This window comes from Protopterus annectens, chromosome 1.part2, assembly GCF_019279795.1.
Source record: "Protopterus annectens isolate FY-2018-M chromosome 1.part2, PAN1.0, whole genome shotgun sequence".
Taxonomy (NCBI): Eukaryota; Metazoa; Chordata; order Ceratodontiformes; family Protopteridae; genus Protopterus; species Protopterus annectens.
The window spans coordinates 612,956,078-612,976,113 of NC_056727.1; the positions used below are offsets into that span (position 1 = coordinate 612,956,078).

At 40.2% G+C, this 20,036-nt stretch overlaps 1 protein-coding gene across 1 annotated transcript in view; it reads right to left on the bottom strand.

Annotated features, from left to right (window-relative positions):
* Nucleotides 1-769: 769 nt before the first annotated feature.
* The window catches only part of LOC122790458 (N-acetylneuraminic acid phosphatase), a 35,666-nt gene continuing 16,399 nt past the window's right edge, over nt 770-20,036 (bottom strand). The window contains exon 3 of the mRNA XM_044058007.1: nt 770-13,020. Within this exon, the coding sequence (XP_043913942.1) occupies nt 12,361-13,020 (660 nt within the window). The 3' untranslated portion in view covers nt 770-12,360. The remainder of the gene's footprint in view (nt 13,021-20,036) is intronic.

Genomic DNA, 20,036 nt, shown 5'->3' on the forward strand with positions numbered 1-20,036 from the left:
TTGAACATGGAGTAGCTCAAATGCATTGTCCTGTTTGTCCAGCCTTGAGGTATATTTATTTTTGATGTAAATCAAGGCACCTCCACCTTTAGTCCCCATCTGTGGACCAGATGGTCTAAATGTGTGGAAGGCATTATAACCTTGCACTGTCGGTGTGCTTCCTGCAACTTTAAAGAAGGAGTATGGCATAATGGGTAAGATATTTTTGCCTTACGGTGCAGGGTTTGATTCTCACAGAGGTTAACTGTCTAGCTTTAAAATGATCCACAAGGGCAGTTAGCCTAATACTAATCTATGAGCCATGTCTCAGTGACTGCACAGACGTCAACATTCTCTAGGGTGAAGAGAACTTCTAGGGAGTAGGGTTTTTTGTTTAGACTCCTACCACTGAGCAGCAATGCCTTTAGATTTTCGGTACTTTTCCGTTATCTGGGCAACAGTGGAAATGAGGTTCCAATAGCTAAGTGAATAACAATGAATACACACTTCCGTAAATCTAGACTTTTCCTCTTTTAACTGTTTTATTCATGCCTGATTAAATAACAATTAGTGAAAAAGATATAAATTAAGAACACGTTTTAAATGGTAATACTATCAACTTCGAACTTTCAAAATAATGTTCAACTTTTAGGATGGTGGAGCAAAAGCTTGAGGGGAAAAACACAGGTGTGTTCTTAGAAAATACTGACAGCCAAGAGGTGTTTTCCTCCCCCAAACAGTGGGACACCATTCTTATTCCAGAAAAAGTAAGCAGAATCACAATACAACATATTTATTAATTCCACTGTTTATTCTTGCACAATGTAATCTGTCACATTCCGCTTAATGCAATGCAGAGTGAGAGGGGAGCCTGATATTCAGTGAGCAAGGAATAGAACATTCTTATGAAATATATTGATTATGGCTTATTACGGTGGAAGGCTACATGTCCCCGTTTTCAAAAAAATGAAAATCAATCACTGTATTGGTATTGTAAGAGGCAATATATTTTTCTGTCTTTTCAGTAAATGTTACAGACAGTAATAAAAATATAATAATAGAACAGTATAACAATTCTATAGCTGAAGGACCTTGAAATAATAAGGTAGAGTGAAGATCCAAGAAAAAAATGGCCCAGTTGTGAAATAGGGCATTAAAATGAGCAGAAGGATTCAGGAATTGACCTGTTTTACATCTGCAAATTTAGACGCGTTACCATTCTTCTTTTGTTCAGTTATACGTTTTAATATTGAAACATTATTCATGAAATGAGGCCCTTGCTTTCATCATTAATTGTAACTTCTATTCACATTCGTCTTCTGTGAAATCTTGCAGTATATGTTAAATAAATTTTTCATATCTTGGATTTTTGTATTAGATATCTAGCACTGAGTTCCTGTACCTGCTTGCACACTACCAAATGCAATACTGTGCAGAAGTGAGTAATGACAAGAACATGGCTAGAGCTCGTAAAGCAGTACTTACTTAATTACTTTATTATTATTATTATTATTATTATTATAATATCGAGAACTGGACCACACATACTAAAAGAGGGAAAGAAGAAAACAACAATTAACCTACTGAGTCTGCTGTCAATAGTATTTGTTTGCACTTAGTAAGAAAAGTGTTTAGTGTTACTAGTACTAGACAGCAGCAACGAAGCATGGGAGCAAATGTCAAGCAGCAAATATAAAAGAAATAAAATAAGCCTTTCAGGTAACATGCCTGGACTATACAATGTTTTTCTGTACCAAGGCAACACTTTCTACACGAGTTAGTAGATTACAAGGGAACGATCGTATTGAAAGTGCTGGCCCGATAATTTACAACAGAAAGTAAAAAACTTAATGAATTCAACAAAATCAGATAACATGTTATTTTTTTTTTGTGTATTACTTTAAATTTACTTAACACAGTTAAGTCAAAATATGATTGACTATTGCTCATCACACCTCTGAGCCAAGCCTCTATCACTCCCTTCCCCACTCATTTCGGTGACTTCATATAAGTAACGTATTTTGAAATCAGATGAAAATGTAAAATACTTACTGTAATTTTATTTGTTAATGAATGACAGGAAACACAAATAAGAAAAATTTGTAACATTAACTTTAAAATAGTGTGTGTAAAACTGTAATTAAGTTATAATAAAGGAATTTGGTAATAGTTATTCTGGAGACATAAAGCTAGAAATATCTGTCAACATTGTGGAAAATAGTGAATTCTTAAGGTTACCACGTCTCCACATAAACTCAGCCACGTATGAGTCAAGGTGATGTCTGTCACTACCGCGATGTCTTTTATTGCACCACTTTGCACTTCCCCATAATCTCTCCACATGTTGTGTATGGCATCCACTGTCTGGATCCACAAAATTATAGGTATGATTTACAGTGAAGTGTTCGCATCTTGCATCCCTCAGTTCATCAGATTTATATGCTTTCCAGCAATTACAGAAGACAGTACTGCCTTCCACTACATTCTGGATGGCACTTAGTAAGGTTTGGGCAGAACGGTCAGGGACAGCTACAAGAAAACATTTAGTCTCACGACATAATCCTTCAAAAACCCATTGCTGTTGTAAAACACGACCAACATTAGATTTTCTTTTAGTGAAAAGACTTTCATCAACCTCCACAATTTTGTTTACACCACCAATTTTAACTGAAGGCTTTGAAAGTAATGAAGTAGCACACACGTCTTGCATATAGTTATTCCAGTCCACGGTGGTGTTGTGATTCATCTGTAACTAAGTTCACAAAACTCAATAGATGTTAATTCCTGGCACCAGAAATATAAACCTCAGTGCAGTAAGGAGTGGTATACGAGACTCCTCAAGCCATCCATGGGCAACTGCCAGATAGGGAAATCCATCTTAAGGGGAAATAACTCCTTTACTTTTGACAGGATTTACAAGATGTTCATTATCTTTGACAGAAACATTCTAAGCTGTTATCTGTACATTCCAAGCATGTGTTAACTATTACATTATAATGAAAACTGACACCTATAACTGGTTTGTGATTATCCATACAAAATTGTACGACAATATAGTTTAAATGAATTTTAGAATTACTTGTTTTTTTTAAAAGCAATTTTCAGTAAATATTACTTTACTGTTAAATGACAGAATGTACGATACTACTATTGCTAAAATATATGTTGGGTAAACAAAATAGATAATATATAATAGGGTTCAAGCTGAAAAGACTTTATAAAATTTTTTTTTTTCGTATGATTGTTTTACAACTCCTGATTTTAGGTATAGTTTGGGCAGCATTTCTTATGCATACACACCCTGGTTAACAGCAGCACTACACACAGCTATTTACAGTATATTACAGTATGTAAGGGATGCAATGGCAAAAAAAAAAAAAAGGAAAAAAAGTGAAGCTGGTAATTGTATTACTTTGCTTATTTACTGAAATGCACCTAAAAAAAAAAAAAAGTGAAATGTGTCTTTTAAATGCTTTTGTAACCACCCCGGCAAACTACATTTTCAGCGCCAGCTATCTACATAGGGGAAGTTACCTCCGCAAACAGAACACTCACAAGTGGACAGTGAGGGAGCATATTTACTGTTAGGTTGTTCCGTTTCCCTTTTTGGAAGTCTCAAGGTTTTTTTTTTAAAGGAGGAGGAGCAAAGTATTTTAGATACTGTACACTGTCTCACCAAAGCTCTGATTACAATACGGCTATTAATATATATATGGGTACCTAAATATGTTTACGGCTCTGTTCATTAAGGCACTTCAGGTATATTATTGAAAGATTTCTGCTTCAAGGGGCTACACTGAACTGTTAATTTTAACTATTAGGCACTTGTCTGACATATAAATCTGCCGGTATATCTCACTGAGATTCTGATCCCAGCGTACACGCTCGTACTAATCAGACAGATTGAAAACAACGTCCACTAACAGTCGTGAAATCCAGACAAGAAAAACTATAAGGACTTTAAAAAAATATATATGAACAAGTACACCCAACATCAGCAGTGAGCAACTGTAGAAAGGAGCTCTGAGGAAATTATGTCACCTCTTACACAACAACTGGTTAATGTTAACATACTGACTGCAAATTATTCATAATTAAGACGGAGGAGGAAATAAAGTGTCAGAGCCCTAGGTATGAGTGTGACAAAGATATATGAAGGGATATATGAAGTGAACCAACATGTTTGACCTTCTTCGTTTTCTTTTCTGTGTACATAAGTAGCTCAGCGACCGCATTTTCAATGTTGCCCCGATAACGGAAAAGTACCAGATTTTCTTGGTTTTGATTTGCTATGTCTTAAGTACTTTTAGTTTGGCATTGCCTAAAAAGCGCACTATGGGGGAAGACAATGTTTTCACTAATATTCGAAAGCCGAAAGGGGAGAAGTGCAGGCCATCCTTAACAAAGTAGCGTGGTCTGTTGACCATCTCCTTCCATGCTAACAAATATTCCACCCCCTAGAATGACACCAGAAACTAAGCCAATTAATAATGTTCCATCCACTTTTATATGACAAAAAAGCATTCCAGTGAGGAGGAAGCATTTTGTGCACCAGTGGAATGAATAATAAGATAAAATGCAGACAAAATGGTCTAACCAATCAACTTTAGAGAAAATATGCTCCAATGACATGGAAGCATAAGCCTGGCACATCTATGGGATGGGCAAAGATAAGAGGCAAGAAACCTGTCAATCAACTAGTGGAGAGGAAGGAGAAGGAAAAGGTCTGAACAACCATGAGTGAGAGGACTTCTAAATGTCAAACAAAGGTATGCCTAAATACCAATAATATCCATGTTCAGGAGTTGTAATGACCAATAGGGTTCTGAATACTTAACCTACAATAGGAACACCGTGGACTGGTTCAGTGATCTGCCGCTGGCAGATGTACAAGTACTAACACTTTTATACCTGGGGTTGCAGTAACCAGAGAATTAGGACAGTAAAAAAAAGTGGTTTTATTTGAGAAAGTCAGACCAATCACCTGTTGGTGGACAACATCCAGTCATAGCACGGCAAGTCTTACTGTTCAACCAAAAGAAGCTCTCAGAGCTAATTCCATATGGCAAGGAAAGGCAACCTAATTTCTAAAGAAATGGGACACCAGGAAAAAAACAAGTTTCGCCAGATGAATGAGAATACTCTGATGGAACTTGTGGAAATATGCTGGTGAAACTCTTGCAGTGGAAAGACCTTGAAAGTTTGCCTGAATCTCCTGAATGGAAACTTCTTCAGATGCTATATGCAACTGGAAGTGATTTAAAGTGCCAAGTGGTATACAAGTAAATTTATCTCATATATAGTAAGGCCAATCAGTAAAAACAGGGCACTTGTCAAAGTACAAAGCTAAATCACACTTTGTTTTCAAGGAACAGCAATAAGAAACCAATAACCAACTATGGAAATACAGAGGTATAAATTGTAAAAGGGCAGTCTCAACGTAGTAATGGTGGGTGGATCTAAAACATAACCATTATGTATTATTCAGACTTTGGTGTGACCAACGCATCAATACTTTAACTGCACTAAAGCTAAAAAAATCTGAATGCAAACTGTTAGAAAAGGGGGATAAAATAAAACCGATTGCTAGGTAATGTCAATCTAAGAAGACTATAACTTAAAATGTATGGGTTTCAGCCTCAATGGATTAATACATCAACTGAAAGGGAAAGATGCAAGGACTGGTAAAATAAAACTTAAAGAATGGGGGGAAGTGGGGTGGGAATCACTTCAAAACAGCAAACAGGCTGAGGAAGAGCATGTGTTGGCTTTAAGTTGCAGAAATGCTCATACTAGTATTTCCTATTTATGTTATAGTGGAAAATATACCTGCATGAAGGACAAAAGCCTGGTCATTTAATCTAAACCTCTTTGGTGGACCAGAGGTATGAAGAACCACTGTAGATATGCCACTCCACAAGGGGGTGCTCTACTACTGACCTTGGGAACTATAGATGTATAAACCTCACCAGCCTTATCTGTAAAGCAATGGAATGTATCATTACGGAACTTATTAGCACAAATACAGGCAGTCTACAAGCATTGGACTCAGGCCAGTTTGAGATTTTTACAGGCAGATCTTGCCTCCTGAACTTGGTGGACTTCTTTGAACAGGTCATTGAGGCATTACATGCAGGCAAATTGACTCACACTGCCTATCTGGAGCTGGTAAAGCCTGTGATACTAGTCCACATTTTGGCATTATCGATAAGCTAATCAAATTAAACATAACCCCCTATATGTTACTAGCCAAATAGCAACTTGGCTTACTGACAGAACCCAAGCTATTAGTGTTGGTGGCACACACTCATCAAAAAGAGTAGTTACCTACAGTGTCTCCCAAGGATCAGTCCTAAGATTATTTATTTCTGTGATGTTAAGACTGACAACAAGTGCCTGTGGCTAAGTTTGCAGATGACTGCAAACTCAGAGCAGTCGTAAATTTTCATTTGACTTCCAGATTCTCAAGGAGGGCCTACCATGCAACATAAATGGTGAGTGGACCATAGCCTTAAACTAAAGGCCATTCTATGCAGTACTGTGTCCTTTAGCAAATAAGGGCAACTATTCACTAATCACACAGATAACACCCCTTTGAATGTTAATTCAGTCATCAGGGACTTGGGCACTTTCATTGATAATGAACTATCCTTTGATCATCATGTATCCACTCTTATTCAAGAATACTTTTATCTGACCGGAGTGATTACCAAGGAAGTTATCATCCCTCTCTACTTCTCCTTCATTAAGCCCATAATAGAGTATAATGCCTTCGTTGGTATGCACTTTTCTAAGCATATGACTCAGCTAAAAAGACTGCAGTGTTTCCTCATCAAGACAATCAAGGGCATGACTCCCCATGAGCTACAGAGATCACCTCAGTGTGTCTGCTCTTTTTTTGTTTTCTGCAAACTCCCTACAGAGCCTCAAAGGATTCAGTCCTATGTGGTTTTGAAACATCCATAAACAAACACCACCCTAAACACCTGCTCAAGGGATTTAAATTTCTAATAAAATATAAATAGGACCTATAGGCGAGATGCAGATCTCTCCAAAAGAATTCATCCTTTATGTAAAAAGTGTCCCTTGGATGTAAAACAAAGACACTTCCCAACTCTCTAAGCATAACCTGGACAAATGGCTGGGCAATTGTAAGTATATCTCAGGTCTGGTTTCTCAAGCCCTCATTGAAATTGTTCAAATTTATGTATTAAATGCATCTTGGGTCTGCCTCCTAAATCCTCACTGAAGTGATTTGTAACTGGGTATTAATTATTCACACCTGTGGGTAATACAATTTGGGATTTTTGTGGCTAGGCTGCAAATGTTTCTCCAGATCGAAAGCCTAACATTAACATCATCATTCTATTTGGGAAGTCAAATACCCCTGCAAATTACAATATCAGTAGCACACCCCTAAGAGTGGACTCAGAGGAGAGAGATCTAGGTACACAGACAGACAGTAGCCTGAACTTTGGACCATCATGTGTTCACAGTGGTAAGGACGTCCTTTTATGTGGCACAACTTATAAGTAAAGGTATGGCATCCAGATCCAAGGAAATTATAGTCCTGCTGTACAATGCTCCACTTGGCATATACTGGACTAGGTACTTACACCAGCTGGAACGATTTCAGAGGTTCCTCACAAAGAAAATACATACAGGGTGTACTGACTATAAGGGGTGACCTATGCCCGACCTATAAGGCAGTCACAAATCCAGCTCTGATGGAGCCGCTACACATCCGCAAGTCAAAGAGCATGAAGGTCACCTGATATAGGGATCTAAACTTAGCCATCAACTCAAACAAAACATGCTGGACAGACAGATATGTCTCAGAGATTGCCCCTTCTTTGAAGCAGGCTTCCTATTCACATTAAGCAGAGCCCTTACCTGATCCTCTTCAATGCAATTTGGATCAATGGATGGGGAAATCACAAATTCACACCTAGGGTAGTGCCTATGTCCTTTATGGATAGAGGCAATCTGTAACATATTGCACAGTTACAAATCCATGCCATCCTCTTGCCCATAGAGGCCATATATTGGGTAAATTCAGGCTTTATTTTCTAGGCTTGTAAGGGCCCTTAAGCCATCAGCCTAGTAATCTTCTATGAAACTATGAAGCTTTTGGGATGTCGTGAACCAACTACGCATACACGGCCTTATGATGTGAGCCAATTTGATCTCTATACATGGCATTATGACTGCATTTGTTCTATAGAGTATAAAGGTGCTTATATATTTTGATAATTTGCCTATGGTCTTGCTTGCATAGAAACTCTTACATTCAGTGTACCATATAGAAACAAGATGTCTCAGACAATATTGGAATCTCAAGGGGGTATACTCTATTCTATGGTGATGTGAACCAATGTGGCCTACTGGTGAAACCACAACTGCATTTTTTCCAAGGAAATATTCCCTCTACAGGAGAGTGGTGGTAGGACTGAGAAAGCTGCTCTTCCAAGATAGACTCCTAAACATTAATGTTTCTTGCTTTTTTGTAGAAATTGGGCCTTACACCAAGCTGTCAGAAGAGTCCTCCATTTTCATCTATAATCTTCTGGTTAGTCTTGACAATATCCTTAATAAAGGATGGGAATACACTGTGCAAGAACAGCCATGGCACTGGGGAAACAACTGTGGCTTGGTGCCCTTATGTCAGCACCTAGTTTTAAGGTGGTTATTAACTATGCAGGGAAAAGGGTTGGTCCAGATACTGTTAAATTTTGGCATCGTTGCTCGGGAATAGGTTGGAAAATATAATCAACCTCTGGAACACTGTATGCCCTCTTGAGGAATTCTTCCTTTAAATGCACCATATTCTTTTCAAAATTCTCCATTTCAGTTGTAATTCTCACTAACCTAAGCAACTGTGACTTCACAATGTTTCTTTTAGTGGTGTGGAAAGGGTGCATATAACCTGTAAGTAGCTGACCATCTATCCTTATGGTTTTTTTGATAATGGTCTGTGAGGATCTGAAGACTGCCTAGTTTCTTGCATTCTTTGAGGGCTTGAGTTGACAGTGAATCTCAGAAAAGATGTTGAGCTGTTAATATGCTGCATGAAACTGTCCTGCAGCTGACAGCTAGTCTTCTGTAACAAAAAAGATGTCACCAAAGTATCCAGAATAACAGCAGAGGAATGACAGGAATAATCTGAACTTTGCAGTATAAATTTGCTCTCTGCACCATCAGGACAATGAAGCTACCTCATAACTACATTGTTGGTCCCTCTGAAAAACTTTTCATTACAAGGGAAATTTTTGTCCAGTATTAGCCATAGAATATCACAGGTTATTTGGATTTTACATGGGGAGATATTCCCCACTAAATGTAATGGTAAATAGATGTAATGCTCTGGTGATGGAGTGGTCTGAAGTAGTTCTAATGTCATATTTGGTGGTTCAGTACCCTTACAGATGTTATTGTATGAAAAGGTAGTGGACTGCATGCTGGCCCTGCTAGTGTGGAAAATATGTGAACCCTTTTCAAATACTTTGAATTCCACTCCTAAAACTTCTTGCCAGAGCTGTTTATGATCACAGATTTACTGGGCAGGGGAGGGGTACATTAGTTGGATTCTGCAAATTCCAGCTTGGCCATGTTCCTCCATATGCACCTCTTGTTTCTGGCAAATCCTGCTTTCCTCCTCTCTCATCTTTGGGGATGGAAGTTACAGGTGGATCAGGTTTATTGCTCTCTTTGTGATCATTATCTAGTTTGATTTTTTATGTGGGTGATGGTCTGCTGTGTTGGACTTCATCCTGTTACTTCTGGACATGGAGATTTGTGACAAAGTATGAGTATCTCCTTAGCAGCTGAATTGGAAATCCAATCTTGATGGGCCCGCCTCTTGAGGTGCCTTCAGCCATGGTCCAATAATAAAAATCCTACCTGCTGAGTAAGCTGTTGCTGGTGGGCTGCTGACCTTTTATGAAAAGGTTAGGGGATTTGGTAAAGGGATTATCAAGTCAATAGCAGTGGTGGGTGAATAGTCATGTTTATAGCTAAAGGACTGGGAGGCTATCTAGTCCTTGTTGTCCCCTCTGGTATGTTTCAGTCTTCTCTGAAATTACAGGTCATATTTGTTTATCAGCATATTGGTAGACAAGCTTGTATTTCTTGACATACTGCTGAAGCAGTCAGTCATTATTTTTGTTCAGTTACTTTTAAATCTACTCTTAGGCTGGCTTTTCACATATGGCTGCATTTCAAGGGAATCCAGACAATCTTTTTCATTAACTTGCACCCATATTCAGCAAAGTGGTTAGTTAAGATATTTATAAGCCCCAAGGGTTATACTTTTCATCTAGGCTTCCTTCTATGTACAGTTCATTCTACTGCAAAGTACTGAGCTGTTTTGGCTTCTTGTCAAGATCTTTGATCCAACTCTGGAACTGTGGGGGTCACCACTGCAGTTTCAATATCTTTTCTAAAGGAATTCAGAGACTCTTTCATGCAGTTTCAAATATGGAAAGAGACCTCCTTGGGGAGATCCTCTGTAGGTCCAAGCCCTTTCAGATCTGGCAAACCAAAGGTGTATTCAAGTGTTGTGAGGATGGACTATCACTATCACTTGCTATAGTGATCCAATCAGTCTTTGTGGAAGAAAAATCAAAAAAAACAAAAAACAAATTTAATTTCAAAAGGTTTGTGTAATAAATTCCAATCTGAACTGAAAATAAATCACAGAGCTGTACGAGTTTTTCATTAGCAAGAAAAAAGACTTTTCATTGCAACTTCTGGACAGAATACTCGTAGCTGCCTTTGTCCCAGCATAAGATTAATTCAGACAGCACAGTTTCATTTACAGCCTTAATGGTTTTAATGAAAATGAAGTGATGTAGATAGCAGCTCAAATAATCTGTGATTTGAGGGGTTCATTCTTGGGAATGCTGCACCAACAGGCATCAAAGGTCTGAATGAAAAACTACCAACATAAAAGAGTGACTAAGGGGCTTAATGGGGCTTACTGGGGTTACCTACTGTTATCAGTCAGGGAATTTGAGGGTAGCCAATCAGAAGCAAGCCCATCATCCAGGGAACCAATGGAAATTGTGAAAAGAAACCACAAGAAAATTCTGAAAAACTGTTGGGCTTATGGGGGTGCAGTGTTGGTGGCATAGTATAAGAAACAATAACATGTAGCCCAAAGCAGAGTTGGGTTAGAGGCCTGAAAGTTAGATATTGGAGGGAATCCTAACATCTGTGCCATAAAGGGGAACTACTTTTTTACTATCAAAGAATACACTTGCATATGTAGTTTATCTTTTTATTGCCAACTCCTACAAACACCCTCCATTGGCTTTTAAATTCCCATTCAATTGGTTTGTGTCTCTCTTCTTAATCTGTTCACCTTATTAAGTTGTTTAGGACAAAAACAGAAATCACTAAATGTCTTTTCCTCAGTGACTTAATACTCTGTTCTTTTTCTACATTTTAACCCTTTCTCCCTTTTAAAGTTTTTGTTTAGATTGTAATCATCCCAATCTACTGTATGTGCCTCAAAAGATATTTTCATCTTTGACAAATATGATGAATCCTTATCTATAGAACCAAGATGTCCTATTCCCACACTTTCAAGTTCATTTCCAGCAATGACAAAATCTAATTCTAAACACTTCACTGATACATTAGAGAACTACAGAAGCACTATAACAGACAGGATTTTAGTGTTCGGCCCACAGCCCTGGTCACTGGAGTTGGCACTGACTTTCATAATGAATGTGAGTCCCTCATTTTGTACTGAACTGAATATCATTAATCTTCAAACTTCCCCAAGGTCTAATAACCCCGTACATGTGTCACCAAGATTTATCTTTTGTACATGCACCTTACAAGCTTCAGTAATGCTGCCAAGATAAGGTAAAAGTAGGGCAAGTCTGTAGTCAGCCACTGAACATGGAAAATTGGGCTCAGATGGACAAAGTAAATTTACACTAATTTTTACTGCACAGCAGATCTTAAACAGTACCATTCGAGCTATAAAGACATGCCCCCACCAAGTATCCCATAATGGGGGTGCCCTATCACAGCAAAGTAAAAAAAAAACAGAAAATATACAAAGATAATTGAACTGCACTGTTGTTCTTGCTTGATTAACATTTGATGGAATGTTTTTCCTGTGCCTCCCACTCATTTTTAGGATCAAATCTGGTCTTAGAATATTTACCAACATGGAATGGAGTTTCTTAATGTAGCACCATCATCCAAATCCAGTCATTGTTGCATTTAAAAATTTGTATACTGTGTTACAAAACTTTTTGAAGTGCAGATTAGCAGAAATCTGAATTAGTCTGAAAATGCAGAAAAATAATTCAAATTTTAAAAACAATCAGTCTCCTAATTTGGCAATCATATGTCTCACACATCTGGTCAGTTCTTACAGATGCCTTCTTTTTTAATATTTTTCAGCACCTGAGGTACTTCCAGCACAGAGGATACAGTATAGTGAGGTAAAGGGGAGCCCTCTGTGAGGGCTCTGCCACTATTATTGATCCAGATTGTGGCTTTCAACCCAGCATTTAAACCTCCCAGGATATCAGTGTCCAATGAATCTCCAACCATAACACAGACCTGCGGTTCAACTCCCAGGATATTGCAACAGTGGTGGAATATAGAAGGTGCTGGTTTTTCCTCAGTGTGTTCACCTGCAAGAACAACAGCATCAAAGTAGGTCTGACAGCAGCAAATTTCTACCTTTTCTCTTTGTACTTGTGGGGCACCATTGGTTAAAAGTAGTAACTTAAATGACTTTCGAAGCTCTGTTAGCATATTTTGAACATCATCTGAGAATGAAAAGTACTGCATACGTGTTGATTTCCACAAAAAATAACATTCTGTAGATAAAGGCCCATTTGTTTCATCACCAGTGACTTCTCGAATGGCTGTGTCCCAGTGCAAAATTCTTGCATCATCTGTATTTAGTGCTGTGGAGCGGAAGGATTCTGTAAGCAGTTTTTCTTGGAACTTTTCACAGATAGCATTAATGTGGTCATCAGGACAATGGAATTTAGCTCTTAATAAACTTTTAACCTGGAAATCAATATAAAAAGTTATTTATTAACTACAGATATGCAAAATAAAGACGTATATGATTTTGTTTTCTCAATAATGGTTTTACTCTCACTAGCACAACCCTTAAAACACCTCGCAAGTAATGCTTTCATAGTCTACAAAACATTGTACAACCTTGTTCTCATCTAGCAAACTTTAAGCTTCACAAGAACACAGCAGAAAGAAAGTGTTCATTCAAAGATAAGCAGACATTATCTGCTTTTGAGAGTCTACACCCTTATCTTACCTCTATATAATGTTGGGCATTAAGAGTATTGGGTCACGTTTTCCACTAATTCAACTCTAAACTCTTTCCTGTAAAGGACAATGCAGTTTTCTATCATTCAGTAAGCAGGTTGGTGTTACTTGACAGACAATACTCCTGAAAGCTTAACATACTTTGTAACTAATGTAGAAACACACCCACATGATCATCTTCTCACTGTCAGGTCCAGTTTTGGATGCCTGCCTCTTTAATGTACACTTACGTATAAATTTGATTCCTATGAAAAAAAAAATTGTGTTAGGGATTCAAATCAGAGCCTTTTAATATAGAAGAATTCTTCCCCTAAATAACTTATAACAAAGAAAAATAAAAAATCACACTTGACTGATTGCTATTTCATATGCTTTAATACCAATACCTTTTATGAAGAAATATTAATGCTAACAAATAAGGACAGACTGATATGCTAAATTCTAAATTGAGCTTCTATACCATTATGTGGCAGAAGCAATTCTAGTAATTGAATTCTAAAACAAGGACAGGATTTTTTTGCATGCATAGGATTGACACAAGGCCATTCTTAATGATGGACTGAATAAAAAAGGGATAATCTGGTTATGCATGATATGCAGCTATCCAGAACCTTGGGAAACAAGTAGAATAAACAAGCCAAAATATCTACTTTTTTGCATTAAAGTCATTGTTCTTAGAATAACTAGCAACTATGTTTGATTAATACTAAAACAGAATAGTGGGTGGTGGTTCATAGATGTGTACTAGGTTAATGGCCCTGGAGCCTTTACAAGCCTAGCCCATAGGATTACACTGGCATCGTGCCACCCGGCCTTAGTTCCCAGTGCCTCTGTCGAGTACAGCCACTGGAGTGATCCCCGGGGTGAATTTTCTATTTCCCCTCCACTCATTAAGATTTCTCTTGAAGAGGACCAGTGAGGCGCTCCACTTGACATGTATGGGAAGTCTATTCCATAGCATGGGCAGTCTCTAGGTTATGAACCTGTCCCTCCAGCTTGTTTTGTTGATTGTGGTAATGATGTTGGGGTCTCTGGAGTGTGTAGTGTGGAAGGATTGGGATTTCTTTAGACATAGCATTTCTAACAGAGATGGTTCAAACATGGCTTTGTAAGTCAAGCAGAGATCACCTCTAAGTAGGCGATATGAGACAGAGAATAGTTGGGAGATTTTTTGAGTTTGTCCACATAGGACAAGTATTTAAGGCCTAGGATCCTCTTTGTGAGGTACTTTTGCAGCCTCTCCAGTTGTTGCAGGTATCTAGCGAGGTACATGCCAAATGGGAAATTGTACTCGATGACTGGCCTAATGAGGGAAAAGTGGAGGGAAACAATAACCTCTTTCTTCCTGGATGCAAAACCCTTAGTAATGAGATGTGCCACACAGAAGGACTTTCTGACCACAGTGGCAATGTGTTGGTCAAAAGACAGGTTGCTGTCAACCTGTGTTCCCAGATCTCTTATGACACCTTCTGTGTTCAGTGGACTACCATTGATGTGGCAATTCATGGGAACCGGGTTTTTCCCAAAGGGGATGATGACACATTTTTTGGCACTAAGCTTAAGGCCATGGTTCTGACACCAGCTGTTGGTCTCATTGAGGCCTTTCTGTAGGATGTCAACATCACTTGGGGAGTTAATTATGGCTCCCGACTTGCAATCATGTGTGAACTTTCTCAGTCAGAGTCTCTTCGTGTTGGACTGCACTTCAGAGTAGTAGACACCAAACAGCAGAGGACCCAGGACTGAACTCTGTGGGACTCCACTTGTGACTGGTCGGCAGCCTGACTTGGGAGTCAGCTACTTTCACACTTTGGGTTCTGTGAGTCAGTTTGCAACCCAGCTAGTGATATAGGGGATGATGCCTAGCTTAGTTAGTTTTTCTATGATTCCCTAGTGGGGAATGGTATCAAAGGCCTTGGCCATATCAAAGTAGGCTGTATGACCCACCTTGCCTAATCCAAAGCTCTGGTGACTGACTCAAAGAAGTTGACCAGTTTAAGCAGGCATGATCTACCCTTCACAAAACCAAACTGTGTGGGATCCAGAGTTTGGAGATTCCCTATAACCTTGTTTATTCGATCCATGATGATGCGCTCCTTAGCTTTGCATATCAGACTTGTCAGGCTAATGAAGTGATAGTTCTCTGAGTCTGTAGTCGCTCCTCCTTTGTGGAGAGGGATGACTGTAGCAGTGCGCCATTCAGGTGGGGCAAAGCCTGAGGTGAGGTTGTGACTGAACATGGCACACAGGTGAGGTGCCAGTTCACTCTGTAGTTCATGTAGAACACAGCCAGTATTGTCAGGTCCCATAGAAGCTGTATTCTGGGCCTTGGACAGTGCTATTTTAACCTGTGCAGCAGTAATACTGGGTGCCTGGCAATCTACTGGTATTGTGATTGGTCCTTTGGGAGGGGGGTAAAGTTGGCATTGAATCTGTTGGCTAGCATATTGGCAATATCTGTTGGCTTGGTATAGGAGGTGCCATTGTGCAACAGCTCCGGGCAAATCTGGGTATTACCACGGAGATTCTTTACAAAACTATCCGATCGCTCCACTGCCAAAACGAGTGCTACCATGGGTCAAAAAGGGGTCAACGTTTTTAATTTGGTGCTTCGGTTTTTGCGATTGTTGAATTTTAGTTTGCAACAGCAGTTTCAACGATGTGGATGTCGAGTTTATGAAGGTATACCCTCAGTTACAGCACAAATGTCGATGTTCTCGATTTTAAGAAGTACTTCGAGCGAGTACATTTTGAGATTTAGACTTCTAGCACTGAGAAGCATGACCTTCAGAATGCATTTGTTTGTAGCAGTTACGGTGGTGATTTTGTCTTTGGAACACCACCTAAAAAAAGGCACTATAGGGGTGGCAAGAGGTTTGGCCAGTATCCAGAAGGACAGATGCAAGCCATCTCTGGCAAAGCATCGAGGTCTGTCTTTCATGTCATCCCAAGCAGACAGATACTGGATCCCCATAGAATGACACTGGAAACTTAGCCAATTGTTGAAATCAATCATTTTCTGCTTGTACTACGGTATCATTCTGGGTGAGGGTAGGAGACTGCTCAGGGCTAGAGTCATACCTGCCTGGGCTACATAAACCTAGAGCTCCTCCATGTAGGTAGGAGTAGTAATAGTGGCCATCATATTAATGGATACTAGTCATCTCAAATCCAAAGACCATTTGGTCCTGAATGATCAGGCAGATGGTGCTCTAATAAGAATCTTCACCACTTTTTATGCATGGGTCAATGTGCTGCCACACCCTGATGCAGGGAACAGTATCCTCTGCACTTTTTTACTTATAACATCTAACCCCCAAGTTTACCAAATCTCATACCTCCAGGATACAAAATGGAACATTAAAAAATTCTAATAAAGCACTGTGAAGCACACTTCCATGTCAGTTTTGGTCAAATGGTGCTCGATTCATCAGTGCTTGCTGAAACAAGAAGTTTCCCAAGCTCAAACTAAAGTGGCCATGGCAGTAGTAATAGCAGCTGACGGTTTATAGGTTCATACTAGGCTATCTGCCCTAAGCCAGAGTGTGTTTGGCTTTCGCCACCCATTTTAAATGAATTTTGCTATGCCCTTTTTCGAGGTTAGTATATTGTGCCTCTGTCTAACAGTGACACAGAAGTGATACCCGGGGGTAAACCTACGATCTCCCATCCACTCATCAAGATTCCTCTTGAAGAGAGTCAATGAGTGACTCTGCCTAACCTAGACTGGGATTTTATTCCAGAGTGAAGGGAGCCTCTGGGTTATGAATCTGTCCCTCCAGCATGTCCTATTTATTTCAGTGCTGAGGTTCAAGTCTCTCGAGCACATAGCTCGATGGGATTTGGATTTTCTGAGGTGCAATATGTCCATTAATTCCGGGTTGGACATGGCTTTATACATCAGGCACAGATCACCTCTGAGCAGGCGGTATGCCACTGAGTAGAGCTGGAGTTTTTTTAACCGGGCAGCATATGGCATCTGTTTGAGCCCTTTGATCCTCTTGGTGAGGTACTTTTGGGGTCTTTCCAGTTGCTGTAGTTGTCTGGTAAGGTACATCCCAAAGGGGGCATTGTACTCAATTATGGGCCTTTTGAGGGATGAGTAAAGAGGCACGATGACCTCCCCTGATCTAGATGTGAATCCCTTCATGATTAGGTGGGCTACATAAAATGTTTTTCTAACCACTTTGGCCACGTGGTTTTCAAATGAGAGATTGCTATCAACTTGGGTCCCCAGGTCCCTAATTACTTCTTCCGTACTTAATGGATTACCACCTATGTGGTAATTTGTGGGCACTTTGTTTTTGCCAAAGGGGATGACTATACACTTTTTGGTGTTTAGCTTGAGGCCATGGCTCTGGCACCAGTTGTCTGTTTCTATGAGGGCCTTTTGTAGGATGCTTGTGTCGGCTGGAGAGTTGATTATGGCGCATAGTTTGCAGTCATCTGCGAACTTGGCCAGCCACAGTCCTTCTGTGTTGGCCTGTACCTCCGAGAAATATATACCGAACAAGAGAGGTCCCAGGACTGAGCCTTGTGGGACGCCACTTGTAGCTTGTTTGGGCTCCAGCAATTCTAACCATGTGGGTTCTGTCCTTGAGCCAGTTTGTAACCCATCTAGTGACATAGGGGTTTATATTTAAGCTGGTGAGCTTATCTATAATGCCCGAGTGGGGTATTGTATCGAAGGCTTTTGTGAAGTCCAGGTAGGCTGTGTGGACCACCTTCCCCTCGTCAATGGCCTTGGTGACTGTTTGAAAGAAATAGACCAGGTTTAAGAGGCAGGATCTGCCCTTAACAAAGCCGAACTGGGTAGGATCCAGTGCCTGTAGTTCCCCAATATCTTTATTTATGAGGTCCATGATGATCCTTTCCATAGCTTTGCAGACCAAGCAAGTCAGGCTTATGGGGCGATAGTTTCCAGGATCCGTTGAGGCACCACCTTTGTGGAGAGGGACCAGTGTTGCTGTACGCCACTCTTTGGGTACATATCCTGTAGTAAGGCTGAGACTGAACAGTAGTTTTATGTTTGGGTTTAGCTCTTCTTGGAGTTCATGTAGGACGCAGCCCGGGACACCGTCTGGTCCCATTGATGCTGTGTTTTTTGCTTTGGAGAGGGCGGCTCTTACCTGAGCATCTGAGATGTCAGGGGGGCTGCAGTCTGCTGGGATAGATATTTTCCCTTTTGGCAGGGGGGGGGGGTTTGCACTGTACCTGTCAGCTAGGATGTTGGCAATGTCTGTGGGTTCGGTGTATTTTTTGTCATTTTGGACTAATTCTGAGCATATCTGGGAATTCCCACCCAGGTTCCTAACATAACTAAAGAAAGCCTTGTGATTATCATTAGGGTCCTGTGCAATTTTTCTCTCAAAGCTGGCCTTAGACGATTTTATGAGTGCCCGTAGTTTTTTGCTGATACTGATCAGAGATGCCTTCCCTTTTTGGGATTTTGCTCTATCATGTAGTAGCTTCCTCCTTCTATTGTACAGTTTGTTTATGGCTGTGGTCCACCAGACAGGACGCCTGCCTTTGGAGGATTGGGTCTTGGCTTTATTTGGGATTGCATGATCCATGCATTCCTGAAGGTGTTTATAGAATGCGTTTATAAAGGATTCTGTGGTCTGGGCCGTATTTTCCACAGGCCCGGGGGCTTTGAATGATTCCACCTCGGTTTTGAGGAGTGCGAAATTTGCTTTACAGAAATTTTTCACTGTGGTTTTCTGGGCAGGGGGTGGGGTTGGGATGTGAATATCCAGTGAGATTAGTTTATGGTCTGATCTTACCAGTGAGGGATACACTTCTGGTCTGGAGAATAGAGCCCCCATGTTGGTGATGACCAGGTCCAGTATGTTTTCCCCTCTTGTGGGAGTGGTAACAAGTTGTTCCATAGCATTTGAGTTTATAAATTCTAGGTACCTTTGGGCTAGGGTGTTGGAGCTAGAGTAATGCTCCCAGTCTATGTTTGGGTAGTTGAAGTCGCCCAATATAATGGTGTTTGGAGAGACCTTCATTTTTTCCAGTGTTCTCAGGAAGGCCGAGTGGGGTTCCTGGGTTTGAGAGGGTGGTCTGTAGCAGGCTATAAACTGGAAGGCAGTTTTACCCACTGTTAGTTGCACATGGATAGTCTCTGATGCTTCGTGCTGTGCCACCAACCTGGAGGTGTGGGTATCTTTGGCGAATATTGATACTCCCCCTCCTTTTGTGGTTCGGTCCAAGTTTTGGGGCCGAAAAGCATGGTATGAGGTATAACCTGGTAGTGCTGGGGTGCTCTCGGGAGCCTTGAACCAGGTTTCTGTTACTGCACAGATATCAATGTTCTCCATGCTAAGGAGAGTTTCGAGTGTGTGCATCTTGAGGTTTAGACTTCTGGCGTTGAGTAGCATTACTCTTAGTTTCTTATCCCTTGTGATACCTATGGAGGTGGGTTTGTTTTTTGAGCCTTGCTAAAAAAGGCACTATGGGGGTGGCAAGAGCCTTTGCCAATATCCGAAAGCCCAGGGGTGACAGGTGCAAGCCGTCCCTAGCGAAGCATCGTGGCTTGTCGAGCATGTCATCCCAGGCTGACAGGCATTGGATTCCCTTTGAATGACACCAATACTTAAGCCAATTGTTGAAATTGATCATCTTGTCTTCATATTGTGGCATCATTTTTGGTGAGGGTAAGATGCTACTCAAGGTCAGGGTCATACCGGCCTGGGATACATGCTCAGAGAGCTCCTCTATGTCTCTTTTCATGT